General features: G+C 41.3%; 2 protein-coding genes across 3 annotated transcripts in view; both read right to left on the reverse strand.

Moving 5' to 3' along the window:
• Positions 1-14562, reverse strand: part of LOC146616223 (dynein, cytoplasmic 1, intermediate chain 2a-like) — a 22676-nt gene extending 8114 nt beyond the window's left edge. Inside the window, exons 1-10 of one of the 2 annotated variants that reach the window (XM_085374704.1) lie at positions 14487-14562; positions 12897-13008; positions 10831-10942; positions 9572-9659; positions 7361-7450; positions 6931-7040; positions 2035-2124; positions 1693-1855; positions 1502-1601; positions 289-414 (exon numbers count right to left, since the gene is read on the reverse strand). In XM_085374704.1, coding sequence (XP_085230830.1) covers positions 289-414; positions 1502-1601; positions 1693-1855; positions 2035-2124; positions 6931-7040; positions 7361-7450; positions 9572-9659; positions 10831-10942; positions 12897-12998 — 981 coding nt within the window. In that variant the 5' untranslated portion in view covers positions 12999-13008; positions 14487-14562. The remainder of the gene's footprint in view (positions 1-288; positions 415-1501; positions 1602-1692; positions 1856-2034; positions 2125-6930; positions 7041-7360; positions 7451-9571; positions 9660-10830; positions 10943-12896; positions 13009-14486) is intronic. The other variant, XM_085374703.1, reaches the window with a different exon arrangement.
• A 1023-nt stretch (positions 14563-15585) lies between these two features.
• Positions 15586-17580, reverse strand: cybrd1 (cytochrome b reductase 1). The gene is made up of 4 exons (XM_085374708.1): positions 17336-17580; positions 16615-16823; positions 16164-16318; positions 15586-16063 (listed from the first exon to the last, which is right to left on the reverse strand). Exons 1-4 carry the CDS (start codon positions 17520-17522, stop codon positions 15784-15786), a joined length of 831 nt encoding a protein of 276 aa, XP_085230834.1. The 5' UTR covers positions 17523-17580; the 3' UTR covers positions 15586-15783.
• Between the last annotated feature and the right edge of the window lie 418 nt (positions 17581-17998).

Below are 17998 nucleotides of genomic sequence, written 5' to 3' on the forward strand. Positions count from 1 at the left end.
CTGCCCCACACGCTTAATCCTGCTGCGGTGCTCAGATTCCATCCGACTCCACAGGTCTTCACAGGCGCCTCATGAACATGTGTTTGTGCATAGATGTGGTGGAGGTGGATGCCAGTACTGTGAACTCACAATGTGGATGAGGGTAGGGGGGGTATGGGAGCAGAGGAGGAGGCAGGGAGCCTGACAGGATGGCTGGCCGTGTTCCATGTTTGTCATGGAAGAAGCCATCCGTGAGGGTGCTGGGTTATGTTAGTAAAAGGACAGGAAAGTTAAAGTTGCTTTTAGTACCTGACAGTGGAAGACGTACTCCGGTGTAGTTTTCTTGTACTTCATGTTCCACACCAAAGCCACACCGTCTGGCTCATGAGGAGCATCCTCATTGTTGTTGTATGAAGCAACCAGCAGTTCAGGATACTGGAGACAGACCAAAAAAAAAAAAAAATCAGACTGAATGAATGTCAGAGGGAGGCAGGCAGACATGCCCCCCAGGCTTGGCTCCAAGTGGAAAAGCTTTGCCTGCCCCGAGTGCTGCTGCTGAATGCCTTCGAGAATGACTAACCCTTTCCTCCAAGATTTATGGCTCATTTAACTCACCCTACCCCCCGAAGAACGTTGGTAAATGATGTTTTTATTCCTTTGCATAATTTTAACTAAAAGCTACAGTTCTGCAAGGGCTCAAAAGAACACGGAAGCAGACTCAGCAGCTCAGTAAGGATCTCATAAAACACAAACCCATCCCAGTGCATTTCAAAAAACACAGACTGCAGAAACACTATCCAGATGTTGACAAACGATTAACCTCTGCTGCTTTTAATACTTAAATTTAAGTACAGTGGATGCATCACTTTACATCACAAGGGTGTGGATACTGCTCTGAGCAAGAAAATACAGTGAACAAAGAGTTGGTGTTCAATCACTGTCACAAGTCATTGCACAATAATGCATTAAATGACCTTAGACACCAGAGGAAACAAATCATTACGGCCTCCGACTAAGTGACAATTTGTATGGGACGTAACTTACTTTTCCTGAGGGAGCTGAGGCTGAAAGAACATGCTGTCAAACTCAAGCTATGTAATCATAAAGCATTATGGCTGTGCAAATCTAAGTCGTTTAAACAGGCAATTACAAAACAATTATGCTCTTAGCAGAATTCCAGCACAAAGACACAAGGATTAGGATTAGCAGATGATCCATGACTGTCTCTCTGAGTTGATGTATTAAAATGCTGGTTTTAGGGCCAAACTTTTAATACCTGTCGGCCAATACTGACCATATATGAAAATCTTTAAGGGTTTTTTATTATACTGTCTGCAGAACACCAAAGTATGGATCAAAACTGAGCATAATCAAGCAGTAGCTTCAATGGTGAGTGGCCAACGTGTTTGTGAAAGTTAATACTTAATGATTTCAATATGACTGCAAACATAACGTCTGTAACGTCCACTATCAGCCAGGCTCTAGTTGGCTTCACCATGAAAACTTTGTTAAGAAAAATGACCTGGGGTGACCAGTCCAGGCAGGTGACAACACGATGTTTGGACCAGCGCTCATCCACGAACTGCCTGTTAAGCGAGAGCTTTGCCCCGGCCTGGATTTCACTGCGGAAAAACAAAGCACCAAAAATCAATAAAAAGCACTTCTTCAAAAACCAATTACAAGTTTTAAAAACACTAGCTGCTCAAGAATTACCCCTCTTTCTCTTCAAGGTCACGGCCACTGTAGTCAAAGAAGAGGTCCACGTGCTCGGATAGAGCCCGCTCGATAATGCGAGTGCTGTGGTCGAAGAAATCTGCAAACTCCTCCGAGTGCAGGATCTGGAGTTTTTCCTCCTCTGTCAGCTCGTGAGGGGGTGCTAAATGGAGAAACAAAAACACAGTGAAATGTCGTGAAGATCCCTGGTGCTAGTAGCCATTATTTTATGCAATCTGATCCCCTCAATTATATAGATAATCTGTAACAATTACATATTTTAAGTGTTAACTAAACTGCCTCAATTTCAGCAGAGAATCTCAATTATCATTTCTGCAGTACCTTCCTCCTCCTCCTTTTTCTGGTCCTCTTTCTCAGCTTGAGTCTCAACTACTTGCTGAGGTGGAGCACTTTCTTCCTCTTCTTCTTCCTCTGTTGATGAAAAAGATACCCGTATTAAACATTAGAAAACAACTCTCAATCAACATAACCTGTGTAAGTAGTAAACGAGTATGTTTATGATCATCATTTCCTCGGAATTTTCAAATGCTAAAAGGTATAAAAATCAAACAACAAATAAACAACTTTAACAAAATGAATGAGTATGCTTCCAAACACAGACATTTCATACCTTTTGGTCACTACATTTTCCACATTCATTATTTTTCTCTTTCAAGAAAAGCTCCACCCAGTGATTACTGGCACAGCAATAGACTGATTTTGTATCTCTCCCTTGCATTTGTTTGGTTGGTCAGCACAATGTCTCCTTTCAAAAAGAACTTGCCTCTGTAAAGCGGGGAAGTTTGTCATTTGTATTAAAGGGACACAGCGCAGCGGGTGTCTTGTTGTCATAGGGACCCCTGTCTTTCCCAACTGTTAATGAGACCCTAACCATTCAATAGACAGTCTAGCTGTCAGTGTAGCTGTTTCCTCTGTGTCCCACTAGTAGGTTGCCCCCTTCTAGGCCACGGGGCAGAGGTTGTGGAGCAGCTGCCCAGGCCCGTCCCATTGGACTAGCCAGATGACGGCATGGTGCAAAAGCAGATGGTGATGCTGGGATTGTCTTGTGCTCTTCAGAGGTGGCATGGGGATGGCACAGAGGTTTTCCGCATGGCTGCCCCGAGACAAGCTTCTCCCTGAACGGCAAGCCTGTGCAATTACCATCCTAGCAGGAGGTCCTGCAACTCCTATTCAACCTCAGAGAATGTACGACAAAATACAGGCCACACCAGCTGGCAAACTGCACACCGGCTCTACCTCAAAGAAGATGAACACATCTTTTTCAAACACATTTCCTAGAGACACTATATAGACTATGCTTAAAAAAATAATAGCAGAAGGACAAAACAGATTCATGAGGAAAGTGGAAATACTCGCCTGGTTCCTACAGGCGTTTATCTTTGTATGAACCTTACAGTTAATCTAAGATGACAGCACCACACGCCAGAGTTTCCTTCCTACTGAGATAATCTAAATGATAATGTCATCTGTCACTTTGTCCATAAAATGATTTATCCCCTTTCTCAGATGGAGGTTTGGGGGATGAAGGTTACCGGGTGCACTGATGAGTTTACAGAACTGGGTTGATGACACAAGCCATTTCAATGTGCGGCCATACTCTGCAACCAACAGGAGAAGGTTAAAATCTTTCCTTTCAAGGGCCTCAATCAGGCTTAAAGGAAAACAGTAATCACTGTCTTTCAGCTAGTCCCGGCCGTGCTCGTCAGCCCTTTCCCTGGTGAGGCAGCCAGAGCAATCAACCTGCCAGGCATTAGGAGCGGACAGACAATCTGAAAATAAAGGGTATAATGCACCTGCCAGCCAAAATGGCCATTTGGAGAAAAGCTAGTGATCCTGGTGACCCCACTAGGGATGTGCGTGTGTGTGGGGTGGGTGGGTGGGGGGGAATAGCAAGGGTGGGTGGGTTGCATTTAACAGAATTCACACGGATCAGCAATGTCCCATACGCTGACACCTCCTCTCAAAGCTGCAAAGCAGGTCCAATTACGGCTTTTGTACCACTTAAGACATAAAAGCTTTTTTTTGTATGTAGTGGTGGTGGGGGAGTAATCACAAGTCTTCCTCAATAGACAATATATTAATGCAAACATGGCGTGTGGCCAGTGGTGAGCAACTACAAAACTAAATGACCTTGCAGGTGGCATCCGCGTTCTATACGCACAGACACACCAAGGCTGTGACTTCAGCATGTGCAACATGAAGCCCAATAATGAAACCATAGAAGACAAATTTCCACCAATTCACACGTACATCTGAACTATCATTTCTTGTATGCTGAAATAGACCTCTTCTAGTACCAGCGTACAAAAAGCCTTTCCAAAGTGTGTAGTTGCATCTAGTAGTGCAGCAAATAAAAACATCAGCAAACCCTATTACATGAACAATAACAAAAAACAAATTGCATAGGTGCTGAAATCATACACAGAAAAAAAAGGGGAGAATATTCTCAATTTTTTTATTCCAAATGATTAGCTACTGTATGAGAGAAGGATACAACAGATATTTAAGGGTACTAATCATCAAGTGCATAAAAGCTGACCACAATTACAAGTGGCACTTCAAACAAGAAGACCATTAAGGGCTTTTGTGATTAAAAGTTTTGACCTGCCTCTGAATTCATCGTGATTAAAACAATCACATTCAATTAAATATTAGATTTACTAAACTGCTCTGCATACTTATATTCCTGACGAGCCTTTTTGAAATGCTGTACTAGACGAACCAGTCCAGCCCTCCCCCTCCACCCCACACGTACTCCCAAACCTCCAACCTTCCACAATATCTTATGCCATAATTACAGCCTCTTGTTGAGGAGTGCATACTGATGCTGCATATTACCTACTAGTGCAATCTGGGAATCAGCGGTGGCATATTCGACAATCTAATGGCTTAAACTAACAAATTTTCTGAAGCTACCTACAGATGGAAAAAATTAATCTCCAATGCACTGAATGTGGGGCAGGCAGTGCTTTTAAAAATAATGTGGGTTTTTTTATTAGGCAGAAAAAAACATTGTATAATTTCTATGTCCTTTCCACTTTGTCTATGTGCACTTGTTTTTTTTTTTAGGCTTTTGCCAGGTAGTTTGGCTCAAGCATTTTGTGGAGAGCTCGCCACTGTTCTTCAGTGTGTCACTGCTTTCTCATGTAATCTCAGACTGACCCCACGATGCTGAAATCAGCTCTCTGTGGGTGCCTGATCAGCTGCATGGCTCGTTGTCATAGACGACAGAGCCGTGTAGCTGTGTGTTTGGGGTGGCTGTGATGTAGAAATATGCATGTGGGAGCCAAACAGATGTTTTCCTGAAGGTACTGTGTAATGAATAAAAATCTCAACAGCTAATATGCCTTGAAACATTTGCACAGTGCTGTTCACTGTTTAATTCCCAAAAGCTGGGATTAATTATAAGAAGACAGTACATTTTCTTCTTCGGCTGCCCTCTTTAGAGCTCCCCACCGAGGATCACCTGCCTCTATTTCACCCTATCCTTTGCATCCTTGTCTTCCTTCACTATATCCAAGAACCCTCTCTCTGGGCTTCCACTTTTCCACCAGCCTGGCAGCTCCATCATCAACATCCTTTGTCCTACATATCCACTATGCCTCCTGTGCACATGTCGCTAAAATGCTGAGTCTGAGCTGTCCCTCTGATCTACTCCCTCACATACTGACCCTCCTGGTCACTCCCAACAGAATTAATAAGAAAAGGAAATCAAATATTTAAAAAATGGAAGTGATCCTTATACGAGCACAGGTATCAAGAGTTTTTTCATACACCAAGAAAACGAGTATCCAGTTGTTCTTGAGTGATATACTATTCTCATTTCCAACTATTTTAAAATGTGGATGGCTTCTCCTGGACTGCTCAGAGGACATTCTATGTGCCAATGGGGCAGGTGATCTTAAAATCTTTTACTCCTTTTTCCGAGGTGTCTCACTGACACTGTGGGAACCCTCAGTTTGGAGCAGCCAGGGCATGGCAGCCGCTACCCTCTAATGCCACCGCCTGCTGACCTTGAGAGTGCTGCGGCGTTGCTTCCTTTTGACAACATGATAAATCGCTCAATCAGAAACCAGGCCTGACGCCACCCCACACATCAGAAATGCGCCAAGGGGAGCAAGCTGGGAAGGGGATGCCGTCTCATCGAGTGCCAGAAGTGATGGTGTGAAAATGCACAATGTCACTGAGTGTGTTTTGTTATGTGCCTGCTCGGTGAAGGGAGAAGACAGGGAAGCGAGGGAGTTGATGAAATGATTACATAGTGGCAGAGAGGGGAAGGGGGGCCCCAGTGTTGAACAGCTGGCAGAAACCATCGTTGTTTAACACAGTTTTACAATGCCCAGTAGAGTCCAGCGTAAAGAGCGATGAGGAACACTGGGATGCTCTTCGTCCTTCACTAGTTCCGCTTGTAGTTTTCCACAAAATCACACAATTTTATCTTACTCGAGCTGCATGCCACCTCAGAATTTTCTACACGTCACCTGATTAGACCACACAACCGACACTCGGTACACTTTTAAAATCCTAACCAGGCTTTCAGGGATGCTTAAAACACATGTTAGCTGGTGCAAATCATTTGAGAAATCAGCTTAAAAAAAAGAAAGAAAAAAAAAGATAGTGGCTATGAGTGACGGTACAAAACAACTATCCTAATCAGGATTTCAGTCGAGCATATTACTCACCATCAGTCATTAGAAAAATCAACCGAGAACAAGAAGCATGACCAAAAATATTGCATATTTGATGGAACATGTGCTCACCATGTGAATTTTAGTAAAAAACCCAAATATTCTCTTCGTCCAACCACATGAAAGCTTTGCTGCAGCAATTACATACATATTGACACGCTTCAGAGAGAATGAGCCGTCCTATGCACAGCATTTCATATCTTCCCTTCCAATCTCATTTCTCCTTCCTGTCACAGGCTTTCTCATCCTGCTCATTAATTATACCAAAGCAGCATTGGCTGGAAGGTTCAGAGGAGCAGAGCTTGTCAGAATCTAATCCCTGCCCTAACTTCTTATGTTTCCTGGGCCTCATTTTTCCTTTTCTTTCATCTCAGTAAAATCAAATCTCTTGCACTTGTTCACTTCTGCTCTCAGAGAGACCCTGTTAAGAAGAATGATATGATATAATCCATGCAGGCACGCAGTTATGTACATGCGCACACATTTGACTGCGTTTTTCAACATTAACCTATAACACTTCATGAGTCACCTTCTTTCGCCTGAGTAATGGTCTGGGTCTCTTTCGTGTAGGACACAATTTCACGTGGTGGGAAGTCCACTTGTGTAACTTTGGCCATCCCCAGTTTTGGAGTTACACGCCTAAAAGGAAAGAACTCAAGTTTTGCACAAAATCGCAGTGAAAGAGACAGTAAAGACAAAAACATACAACACAGTGCTACATCTATAACCACTCTCACCTCCTTGCAAGTGGGATCTTTTGCTGATTAAAGTGAGTAAATTAGTCGTTTATGGGATTGCAACGACTTCATATTAGTTTTTAAAACTATGTAAATAATTAAAAGGTTTTGTCTCACCATTCCTGCATGCATCCCTACATGGTTTTCCTGATCTGTCTTAACTGAATAATGACTTTGAAAGACAAAGTAATCATGCCATAGATTGAGAGAAGGGAAAATGACCAGGAAAGGAGAGAAGAGAGTGTCCAGTACCCCAGCTCAGAATCAGAGTGAAGTTGAAGAGTGGACGGGTCAGAGTCCCAATGCAGATTCCTGGTTAGTGTCACAGCAACAAGGCAGCATTAGTGAGAGAGAAACAGGCGAGCACAAATGAGGAGAGGAAATAAAGTTAGCATTATGGCACATAACAAACATGCTGATTGAATCCTAGGTCACAATTAAAATCATTCTGCATATCCAAACACCCAAAAAATGAGTTTTCTTTATTACAAATTAAGCTTGAATCTGTTTACATAAACCCAGAGATGGAAAAATGTATCTGCTTAAAATGCATGGGCACACAGACCCTGTGTGCGATGGCACAGGGTAGAGCTGGGCGATATATCGAGTTTTTAAAAAATATCGATATATTTTTATACGAGATATAAGATGTGACAATATCCTTTATATCGATATAGTCTATGTTACGTTATAATTATACTTGCGGAGCCGCAAGTTTGCCTCTCTTTCGTCCACTTTCGTCTTTACGCAACGTTACTCGGCCTCGCCTCTCCTTCACTGAACACAACTCCCCCTCCTCCCCCATCGCTTCACCTGCAGGAAGCGACAAGATGGACACGGCAAATCCGTTAACGAGTTACTGCGCATCGCCCCGTGCGTGGGGCTGGACGGCGTCAACGTGTTAGCTAGCTAACCACGCTAACGAGCTAACCACGCTAACGCCATGCAGCCCAGAGGTGCTGCACGGACTAAAATCCTTTCATTTTCTCAAAAGTTGACAGCGCGCCTTATGTATGAATTCTGGTTGTGCTTGATGGCCGCGCACCGATTTTATGTGGAACACGGCGCTCAGCAATCTGTCAAAAAATGTTTTAGTACGACTTTGGTAAGCTACGGAGCTGCAGCGCTTGATGGATTGTCGGAGCATTACGGCTGAGCCTCGCGGAGTGATACGTACTGTGCTTCAACGTAATATTACCCTACTGTGTATAAGGACCATAAATGGCACCTGTTAAGAGACGTGGTTGCGAAGCGGATTTCAAACTCCAGGTTGTCAGTCACGCAGTACAAGTTGGGAACAGAGCAGCTGTGAAATCTGTCCTTGTTATAGTGCTCGTCTTTTAGTTTACATTTTGACTGCACATTTGTGAGCTTTTTGTTATGCACAAAAACAACATTGTTTTCTTTTATTTATGGAGCATTATTATTTAATAAATGCTCATAATTTATTTTTGAGTAAATTTTATGTACTTCTGCTCTATGTTAATAAAAGTGCCTGTGTGACATCTGGGACACAGCTTTGACTAAGAACTCTCTTTTTGTTCTTACTTTATGGCTTTAAAAAAAAATATATCGAGATATATATCTTATATCGCCATCCAGCTAAAAAACATCGAGATATAAATTTTGGGTCATATCGCCCAGCCCTAGCACAGGGTGTAATGTTCAGGCCGAACTGTGTCACACCAAAGCACTGAGTGCTGTGCCGACAGAGGGGGGGGGGGGAGAGAGAGAACCCTCAGGGAGAAAACATGACCTCCATGTGTGTAGGAAATGGCCATGCTGGTGAGGGAAATGAGTCAACACGTAGGGGGAACAACTCACTGGGTCTGATGGGACACTGGGGGAGCTTGAGTTTCAGCACTGGGAAGGGGCTCTAATTAGGGGTTAAGAAGTCCCCCAGGCGTCACAGCAGCCTGCTGCTTTATTGTTAATTTAGGATTGTTCTAATTCGATGGCACACAAATGAAATAAACATGCACTCAGTTGGCAGGAATTCGTCATCGTTCACTGTAATGATGTAGGACTTTGTAAAATGTTTTAACTCAGCTGCTGTTAATGCAATTGTGCTTAACAGGTATTCATAAGCTTTGTTTATAGAGTTTGAAAGTAATGCCAAGCATAAGAAAGCAGAACAGACAAGCTTCTTTATGTTGTTTTCAAAATGCTTCACAACTAATTTGCTGCAAAACAGTTCTGCAATTTAAGCTGTGACAAAGACACTGGAAACATACATTGCAGATATAAGCATAACAGTTAAAAAGAATGCTGAAGTAAAAAGCAAGGTAGAATCAACAAAGTACCAAGCATTTGATTATTATTCCTCAGGTAGAAACAGTTTTGGCCTTTCCCCCCCCTGAAATAGGGACGTCTGCACTGTTTATGCACTTGTCAAGTACTGTACAAGTGCAGATTGTGAGACAGTGTGTGTACCTGGGTCCCACAGCTCCATCAGAGTCCTGGCTCCCTGCATCACTCGGTGTGCCCGCAGATTTGGCAGTTGGAGAAATGGGAGGAGGGACTACACAGGCAGACAGACAGTAATCATCAGTAAACTGTTTATAGCAGTACAATACAATATAAATGTCTCTGTGTAAAGCAAGAAAAATGCACAAATCTAAATAATAAACGTAAACTCTTGCAAGCTCAAGCCATGTTGGGAAAGGAGATTTCAGCACAATTGTACTGTCTTCATCAATTAAATCATATGCAAGACAAAAAAAATACAATTAAAAACTAGCAGTATTAAAAATACAACCATGATTGTTTTGAATGTCTTACTTGGGTCCGTCTGCAAACTCTGATAGATTTTTATATGGATCTCTTCTGCCATCTGCTGTTAGCAATATGACCATGCTCTAAAAACCACTGTGTGTATACTAGTATATTTTTGGAAATGTTTCATTTTTATCCATCCTTCCACTTATTATCATCATCATCATCATCATCATCTAGTGAGGCTCATGTTTGACAAGCTATTTACACAAACTCATCATAGTAATAATATCATGATTAGCCTCATCTTCCAGGCAACTGGATTTAGTTTTGCCACAATTTTCATAGTCACAGCTCAGAAAATGTCTAATATAAAGCTACAAAAGAACAGTGACACATTTGTGTTACTTCAGATCTGTACTCCAGCATATTTGATACGAAATAACTGTAATGGCCACCACATGAAAATGAGACTATTATGGTGGCGTTTTCTCGCATCCATCAGCATCGAGAAGTATAACATTTCTTTCTTATTTTTAAAACGTTAATCCAATTTTAGGAGTCAGCACAACCATTACAGACAAAAATGAATGAAATGTTTATTAAGTAGTCCAAAGTATGCTGCATCTATGCACAAAATCAAGTGATTTAATATGACTATTAATGAAGATTGCAGTGCTTAGAAACTGAAATTTTATATCATTTATTTATTACCCCAAATATTCTGGTGTGAGTGATGTGGAATGAAAAAAGCTGATTTCTGCACTGCTCATCCATGAACATGAACACCCAGACACCAATGTCAAAACATAGTTCTAGTACAATGACCCAACTGTATGTGTATGCAAACTAGATTCATTTTTTTATCCAGCGATGCACTGGGGGTTTGAGCTCAGTTAGATATGCATGTATTTTCCTAAGGGTGTACAGTTAAAAAGTAGGTATCATAATAGAGCTCTATGTAAAATAAAACATACCAACTGTAACATCTGTGGTTATGCCCACGCTCTGTAGAAGAGCCTCAGCTTCACGTCTTTTCTTCTCCAGGTCAGAGTCATCCTGAGGAAGTACGACCTCTTTCAGTTCCGCCTAGAAATAAAAACAAACAAACATAAAAACACCAATGATAACAATATTAAATTGACTGGATCTCAGGCAATACAGTAAAGCATCCAGTCTCTTCTGCTTAACCAGTTCAGTGCCAAAGTGGGCTAAAGCCGAGCTGTCATAGACTGAGAGGAGGGGTACACTCTGGACAGGTTGCCAGTCTATCACAGGACTACACAACACATTAATATTGATTTATGACTTTTTTAGTGATTCACAGCTATGAGGAAGCCCATTCTCTAAATTAAAAATTAGTACTTAATTGTTTTATGATGCACTCTGTGCAAGAATCTTATTACTGCCAAAGGATATGACAAGTGCAGCAAAGAGCTGATCTGCAGGAACACCAGCAAGGATACATAACATTAATTTGGGGTGACTCTGTGGAGAGAAGGTGATCCACTAATTTTAAAGGTCAGTGACTCGATCCCTGAGCTCCTTCAGCCTACATGTCAAAGGGTCTTTGGGCAAGATGTTTAATTCTAAACTTTTCTTCAGTGTGTGATTGAGAAAGAGCTGGAGGAACAGAATAAAGTGGTGTATGCTTGTATGTTTGTAGGCTATCAAATGCTAGGAGAGATATTTTGGAGAAGAAGAAACCGAAAAGATGGATGCTATTAAATACGTCTGAACACAGAGCAAACTAGATTTTGTACATCTCCATCATTTAAGAGAAAGGCACTGCTGATGTCTGTCATTTTACCATTTCCAGGCCGAATTGCAAGACGAAAAGGTCTGAGGTTTGCTTTTCCTCGTGTGCACACAAAGCTACTGTATTTTAATGTGTCAAGATAAGATTGTTATGACCTAGTGTTTGGCTTCTTAGCCAGAAATGTAGCACTGAGCATACGTGGACAGTGGGACAGTGTATTTACCCTTACTTAAAACAGCGACAGGTTGGTTAAGAGCACATATCTTACAAAATAAAGCTGCAGTCATGATACAGTGTTGTTTTACTTTCACCCAATCTGTGTTTCACTGAGAGGTTTTGCTCCATGACATAAGCCTTGCGACCAGGAAGTAAATGTTCTATGTAAGAACTCATGTAAACTGGAGAATTTGGGGAAAATCCTCCTTAAAGGACAAACCTGGAGAACAAAACAACTTTCCTTTCCCATTCAATAATCTGTAGCCTTCATACCACAAAGAAATACAGCTATTATGGATAGGATTGATTATATGTTCAAAGGATGTGGAGGAAATAATCACACTAAAAGTAGCAACATGCAAATATCAATTAAGAAGAAGAGTTCTATATTGTCAGAACAGTATGAAACAGTCAAAACAGGAAATAATCAAATGATCTACACGTGCTTTTAAATTACAGTGGAATATCGGATTATTTTTTTATTCCAATCACATTATAGAAGTTCAAAAAACATTATGTAATATAGCCAAGAATGGCTGGAGAGGGAGACTGACAAAAGGCATCAATATAGCTATCTACCAAAACACAGCTACTCTGCTAGAAGAAAATGCATACTGTACACTAGCCACCTCATATTGTTTTATCACATTAGGCCCAACTTGAGCTTGTTAATGCAATCTACTTACTATCAGTCAGTTGAGAAAAATCAATCCATGAAAAACATTTTACTTTTCTGTCTTACTTTTGCCATTCAAAACAAATGGTGTGGAATTTATTATCTATATAAACGCAGAAACCCTTAATACCTGCAGGGTTACATTTGGATTAGAAATTAAAAACATTATCACTAATGGAACAGGGTTGCTTATCTTAATATAAATACCTTTCTCACCTACCTTTCTCAGAAGAACCTTATCTCTTTGTCAAGGGCCTTGGGATGTGTTGTGTGTATTAACCACTTTCTCCTACTCTAAACTTCATATGCAAATGGCCAAATAAGTTTGACGATTAATGTGGACCATTGTAAATGCATGTGAACTAAATATTTACAAAACATTGTTAGCATACCTTCTTGCGCTCCTCTTCCTTCCTTCTCTTCTCCTCTCTGATTTGTGCTAAGCGTTGCTTCTTCCTTTCAAGCTCTGCTTTCAGCTCACTTTTGTCAGACATGATGCCAAAGCTGTATAAAAAGATACAGCTCTGTTATATTAAGTGTCGATTAAGATTAGTCTGAAATATAAAGTATTTATCAGCTAAAATTATAGCCAAAAAGTATCTGGACAAAGACACAATGTTTGTCATTTCAATATGTGACTGAAGTGCAGGCTTTCAGCTTTAATTCGTTTCACAGATTTAGCCAAATGCTGCAAAACTGATCAGACAGCAAGTTCACAGTGCAAATGAGAAGTGGGATACTGTTCAATGGTCACCTGCTCTCAGCCCAATAAAGCATGCTTTTTAGATACTGAAGACAGAGACCCACAAACAAGCAGTAAAGGTCTGGCAGAGCATGTCAAGAGAGGAAACAAAGCATTTGAAGATGTCCATGGGGTATTGACGTCATGCAGTTATTGGTTGTAAAGAATTAACAACAGTCCTGTTATGTCCGTTGGTCCCGTTTCTTCTGAGTCTCTGAAAATTAGGAGGACTCCGTAATAAAACGGCTGTAACTCCGAAAGAGTTCATGCAAATCTTTGGTTAAACCCCTCAAATTAAAGCTGAAAATCTGCCCTTCAAACACATCTCAGTCCTGTGATTAAAGTCTCCATGCGATTGGGTTTTGAATAATCAGGCAAAAATACAAAAACTGTTACTTTCCAAAGATTATTTATATATCAAAGCATCAGAAGTGCCCTAGTGGTCTCGCTGTGTTTACAGGGTGTCCTATACCATAACTGAAAGCCAAGCATCTCATAACAGCTTCAGGAGCCTCTCACGACATTTCCGACAGCTTGTATCGACCCAACCTCTCACTGACCGCACAATTAAACCGACCAGTGTTTCAGCCTCCCCCCTGGGTAATTGAGTTAAATGTGTTAGCCGTGTATTATTTCTTCGCTTCATGTAAAGACTGGCTGACCAGTCATTGTCATTAGCTAGCTAACAGAGAGCCCCACCCTAGAGTCCGTTCAACCTCCCACACCCGCTAACCTCACCCGGCCCGGTGTTACGTTATCCATGTAAGTTAGTTATTCCCGGTTCATATTAGCTTAATGTACCAATGAATTCAAAGTATTATGATGCTTTGTTTATTAGTTACACTGCAGTTTAAGGGAAACCCGCTAAGCAGCAAGGGCCTCGGCTATTGCTAACAGTAGCCTTCCGTGTTATTAGTAACTACTGTACTGGCATTACAGCGCTTTTCTCTTAATAAACACCCACTACTATCTCCATTTATTATTTTTATATTTTTCTTGCTGACTTCAAGGCAATAGAATATTTCCCCCTAGAGATCAACCCAAAAATAACGGCTAGAGATACATCACTTTGATAGAAGCTAGTTAGAGCAGCTAGCTACAGCAGTTAACCGGACTCCGGTCTGCAGCGCTGTCACGCTGACCACACGGTGAATAAAGACAGTTCGCTTACGAACACAGACATACTTTTACAGCAATGTGAAGCTACGGTTATATTGATGGTGATGTGTAGAGAACTAACCTTACAGAAAGTTTTGGACCTGTCACCAAAAGGCTTTAATCAACACTGAGCCAAAACAATTGGGCTCTCGACCAAAGTACAGGTGCCGAGTAGAGCCAAAAAGAGCCGCTCCGCCTTGACGTGGCTGTGCTGCTGTCATTTCCAGGCCATGCCAAGCATGCAGAGTTTAGAGCAGGGGTGCCCAATCCCGGTCCTCGAGAGCTACCGTCCTGCAGCTTTTAGATGCATCCCTACTCCAACACAGCTGAATCAAATGGTTTGATCTCTTCAGCATGCCATCATGTTTGGCAAAGGCCTGATAACAAGCCATTCATTTGATTCAGGTGTGTGGGAACAAGGATGCATCTAAAAGCTGCAGGACGGTAGCTCTCGAGGACTGGGATTGGGCACCCCTGGTTTAGAGTCTGTCAACAACTCTGGTAGCGAATTAACAGCAGGAGTATTATTGCTGAAGTCAGCTGCTCGTATCCGCAATTAATTTTGCACCGTTTCTTAAGAAAAAAAAATTATTAAAAAGACCGTATCAAGGACCTTCAGTCCTAATGGTTCATGTGATGCATGTACTTTTTTTTAATTCCTGCAGTATCCATACTGCAGTCAACTTTTGATGTTCAGTCACATTTTGCTCGAATTAAGTTGGATTTAATTAAAGCGATCCAAAATCCTGCGTTACTTATTTATGAACTTTTCCATCACCCTGCTGGCAAGGAAAGAAGTGATTCTGACAACCTTGGTTTCTTTCTTTTTTTCTAATTAGTGCACCTGGTTAGTACTGTTTTAAATGTTCCACTTTTTTTTTCACATATGCAAAATAATATATGTATATATATTAAAAAAATATTAACATCTACAATAATAACAATACAATCACTATCAAGAGCATGTAATTTCTCTCTTTCACTACTGATTTAAATTTACAATGTGAATAATGGAGACATTTTATATGTATCAAATGTTTATTATAAAATATACTGTCAGTATCAAACTAAGAAAATACAATAGAGTATTTAGTGTATAGAAAACCTGCAGTGATTAAATTGTGCAGTGTATGCCTATTTTTAAATCATTGTGTAATCTTAATACAGTAGTAGCTCACCATTATTTACATGCACTTACATAAACACTGGAGAAATGAAAAAAAAAATCAAAATGAAGTACTTTAAGGTGCGAGAGTGAAAACTAAAAAGAAACGAAGAGCGGTACAGGAATGTAACAATTTGATGCGTTCCTTTTGATTTCCCTTGTTCGTTTAAACTGGTTGCACATACATTAATCCACTCTTTTTTTACTTTTTCTATCAGTTAACCTGTTCATCAAATTTGTTACTCCTCTTCCTGGCATCTCCAGCACCGTAAGCATCAGATCCATCCGGCAGTTGAGACAATGCTGAAGCGACTTTACTGTTGTCCTCACCTCCCCCATTGGTATGCAGACTATGCAAGATCTGGTCACTGGGGCGTTTCCAAGATGTTCGAGTGGCAATCCAAAGAATCAGACCTCCAAAAAGCACCAGGAGGACTCCCAGTACGTTCACAAAAGTTGCCTCTGGGGGAGAATCCTTATACTTTGGGTCTTTCCTTTTGTGATGTAAACAGAGGAAAGTTATTCTCACTGTTCAGCATTTACACTGTATTCATCTCATTTTTAACTACTCTCACTCTCTATTTTAATACTTACAGGCCAAAGATGAGTTTCTCTGTGATGCCCATAAGTGCCACGGCTATGACACTGGTAAAAAGTAAAAGACCGCTGTAGACGTGGAGAGGCATAAACGCTGCTCTCCAGGACACAGGTGTAACTGGTATCAAGTACATGCCAACTCCAAGAACAAGCTGCCCATTGAAAGAGAGAGACAGATAAAACCCACTTCAGATCTGAAGACTGCTGTCCACTATGACTTAGTCTTTTAGAACCACCAGTAAGAGGTTCAGAGAAAAATGAGAAAGCTATACTGTTATACTTTAGATGTGTTAACAGTCCAGTCTAATGGTAGTAGTAGCTACAAAAACCCTGCAATAACTGTGCTTCTTAGGTAAAATGTTAGACGACACTCTTATCTTCAATATGTAACAAAAGTAGGTCTTTGTTGTAACTGCTTTAAAAATACCAAATGATTGCATCTATTTACCTGCAGACCGTACAGTATAACAGCCGTGAGGCCCAGCCAGCTGTGCAGACTGTACATGTTGGGAATGTTGGCACCATTGTGGAAGTCAAAAACTGCCACCATGGCTATAACAGCAAAAACGAAGGCTAACAAATTCAGTCCTGCATGAATGAACTTCATCATGAGTTTGCTGCACTGCCAGGTCCAGGGGAGCCTGTAGACTATTATTGCTGCAAGAGAGAGTAAGACAGGCAGTTAGCAACAACTTAAGGCAACAATAAAGCTTTTTTTTTTTTTTAATTAAAATAAAATAAATTTGACTACATATTTCTAAAGTTGTAGGCTTACTTGCTTTATACTATCTAGGATGTAATGTTTGGGTCTCATAGCCTCATGAAAATCATATGGGGGGGGGAAAGCACACAGGTGTTGTAATGCATGTAAAATCTATATGCCATGTCACAGTGCATGTTCAATCATAAGTTTCTCTCTTTAGATGAAGGACGAGTGTACTGCCAGCTTGTGATTCCCTCATTACGCAATGAAGGCTAGAATCAGGCAGGCAAGCAATCCAAGCCAGCCCACTTTGAAAAAGTCTTTGAAAAATGTGAAGGAGGACGTCAATTTTGGATTTTTATTTGCACCTTTTAATCCCGCAGATGTCGTGGTATAAGAAAAAGAAGTGCACTTTCAACAGTTAGTCTCAATTATGTCTTATAAAGATAATAAAGACCCTTCTTACCTATCCCCTGCAAGAAAATAAATCCAGTGACTGTTAATACCGGATGCCAGTTGAATTCGGCGAGCCCTCCATCCCAGGCCAAACCTTCCTTAAAATACAGAACCCATCTGAAGACGAAGATTATGGAAACAAAGCCGGCGGCGGTGGCGGGACACAAAGCCAGCAAGAAGTGCTTCAGGTTCTCCATCGGCGTCTGCAGCGGGGGAGAGGCAGAGACTGGACCGGAGCGGCTGCTGTCAGGTACAATAACAACTTACAACTCAGCGCTGCCCGTTGAGGAGGGACCGCGGTCACGTGACCCCGAGCTGAGAAAACGTTTGGAGGGAGGGTGTTTTGCAACTTTTGTCGTTACAGAAGAGAGTCTGGGATCGGTTTTATAAGATGTTTTGGGGGTTTTTTTGGTGCTGCGTCACCCTCTGACTCCCGTTACAACACAACTCCACGTCTACGCAGTCCTTCAAAGTCTGAGCTCCAGCGGGATTAAAGAAACAGCCATGTGGGCATGACTAGACATCTGTGGCTCTGGTTTTGCTTTGTACTGCGTTTTATGAATAGGCACTTTTCTCATTATCCCCCCTATTTATATCTTACTAATGCACCACAAGACACATTACAAAGAAAACATGAAGACAACCCTTTGCTCTTTTCTTTTAAAGCTATACC

This window comes from Diplotaxodon limnothrissa, linkage group LG16, assembly GCF_057381915.1.
Source record: "Diplotaxodon limnothrissa isolate DT_005_m linkage group LG16, D_limnothrissa_male_GT1.1, whole genome shotgun sequence".
Taxonomy (NCBI): Eukaryota; Metazoa; Chordata; class Actinopteri; order Cichliformes; family Cichlidae; genus Diplotaxodon; species Diplotaxodon limnothrissa.

Bases quoted from the DNA above. Each gene is read 5' to 3' on its own strand.
- cybrd1 (XM_085374708.1), bottom strand. From the start codon at position 17,522: ATGGAGAACCTGAAGCACTTCTTGCTGGCTTTGTGTCCCGCCACCGCC. The intron at 16,319-16,614 runs GTAAATAGATGC...TTCAATGGGCAG, and splicing joins TTATACTGTACGGTCTGCAG to CTTGTTCTTGGAGTTGGCAT. The intron at 16,064-16,163 runs GTAAGTATTAAA...ACATCACAAAAG, and splicing joins GAGAAACTCATCTTTGGCCT to GAAAGACCCAAAGTATAAGG.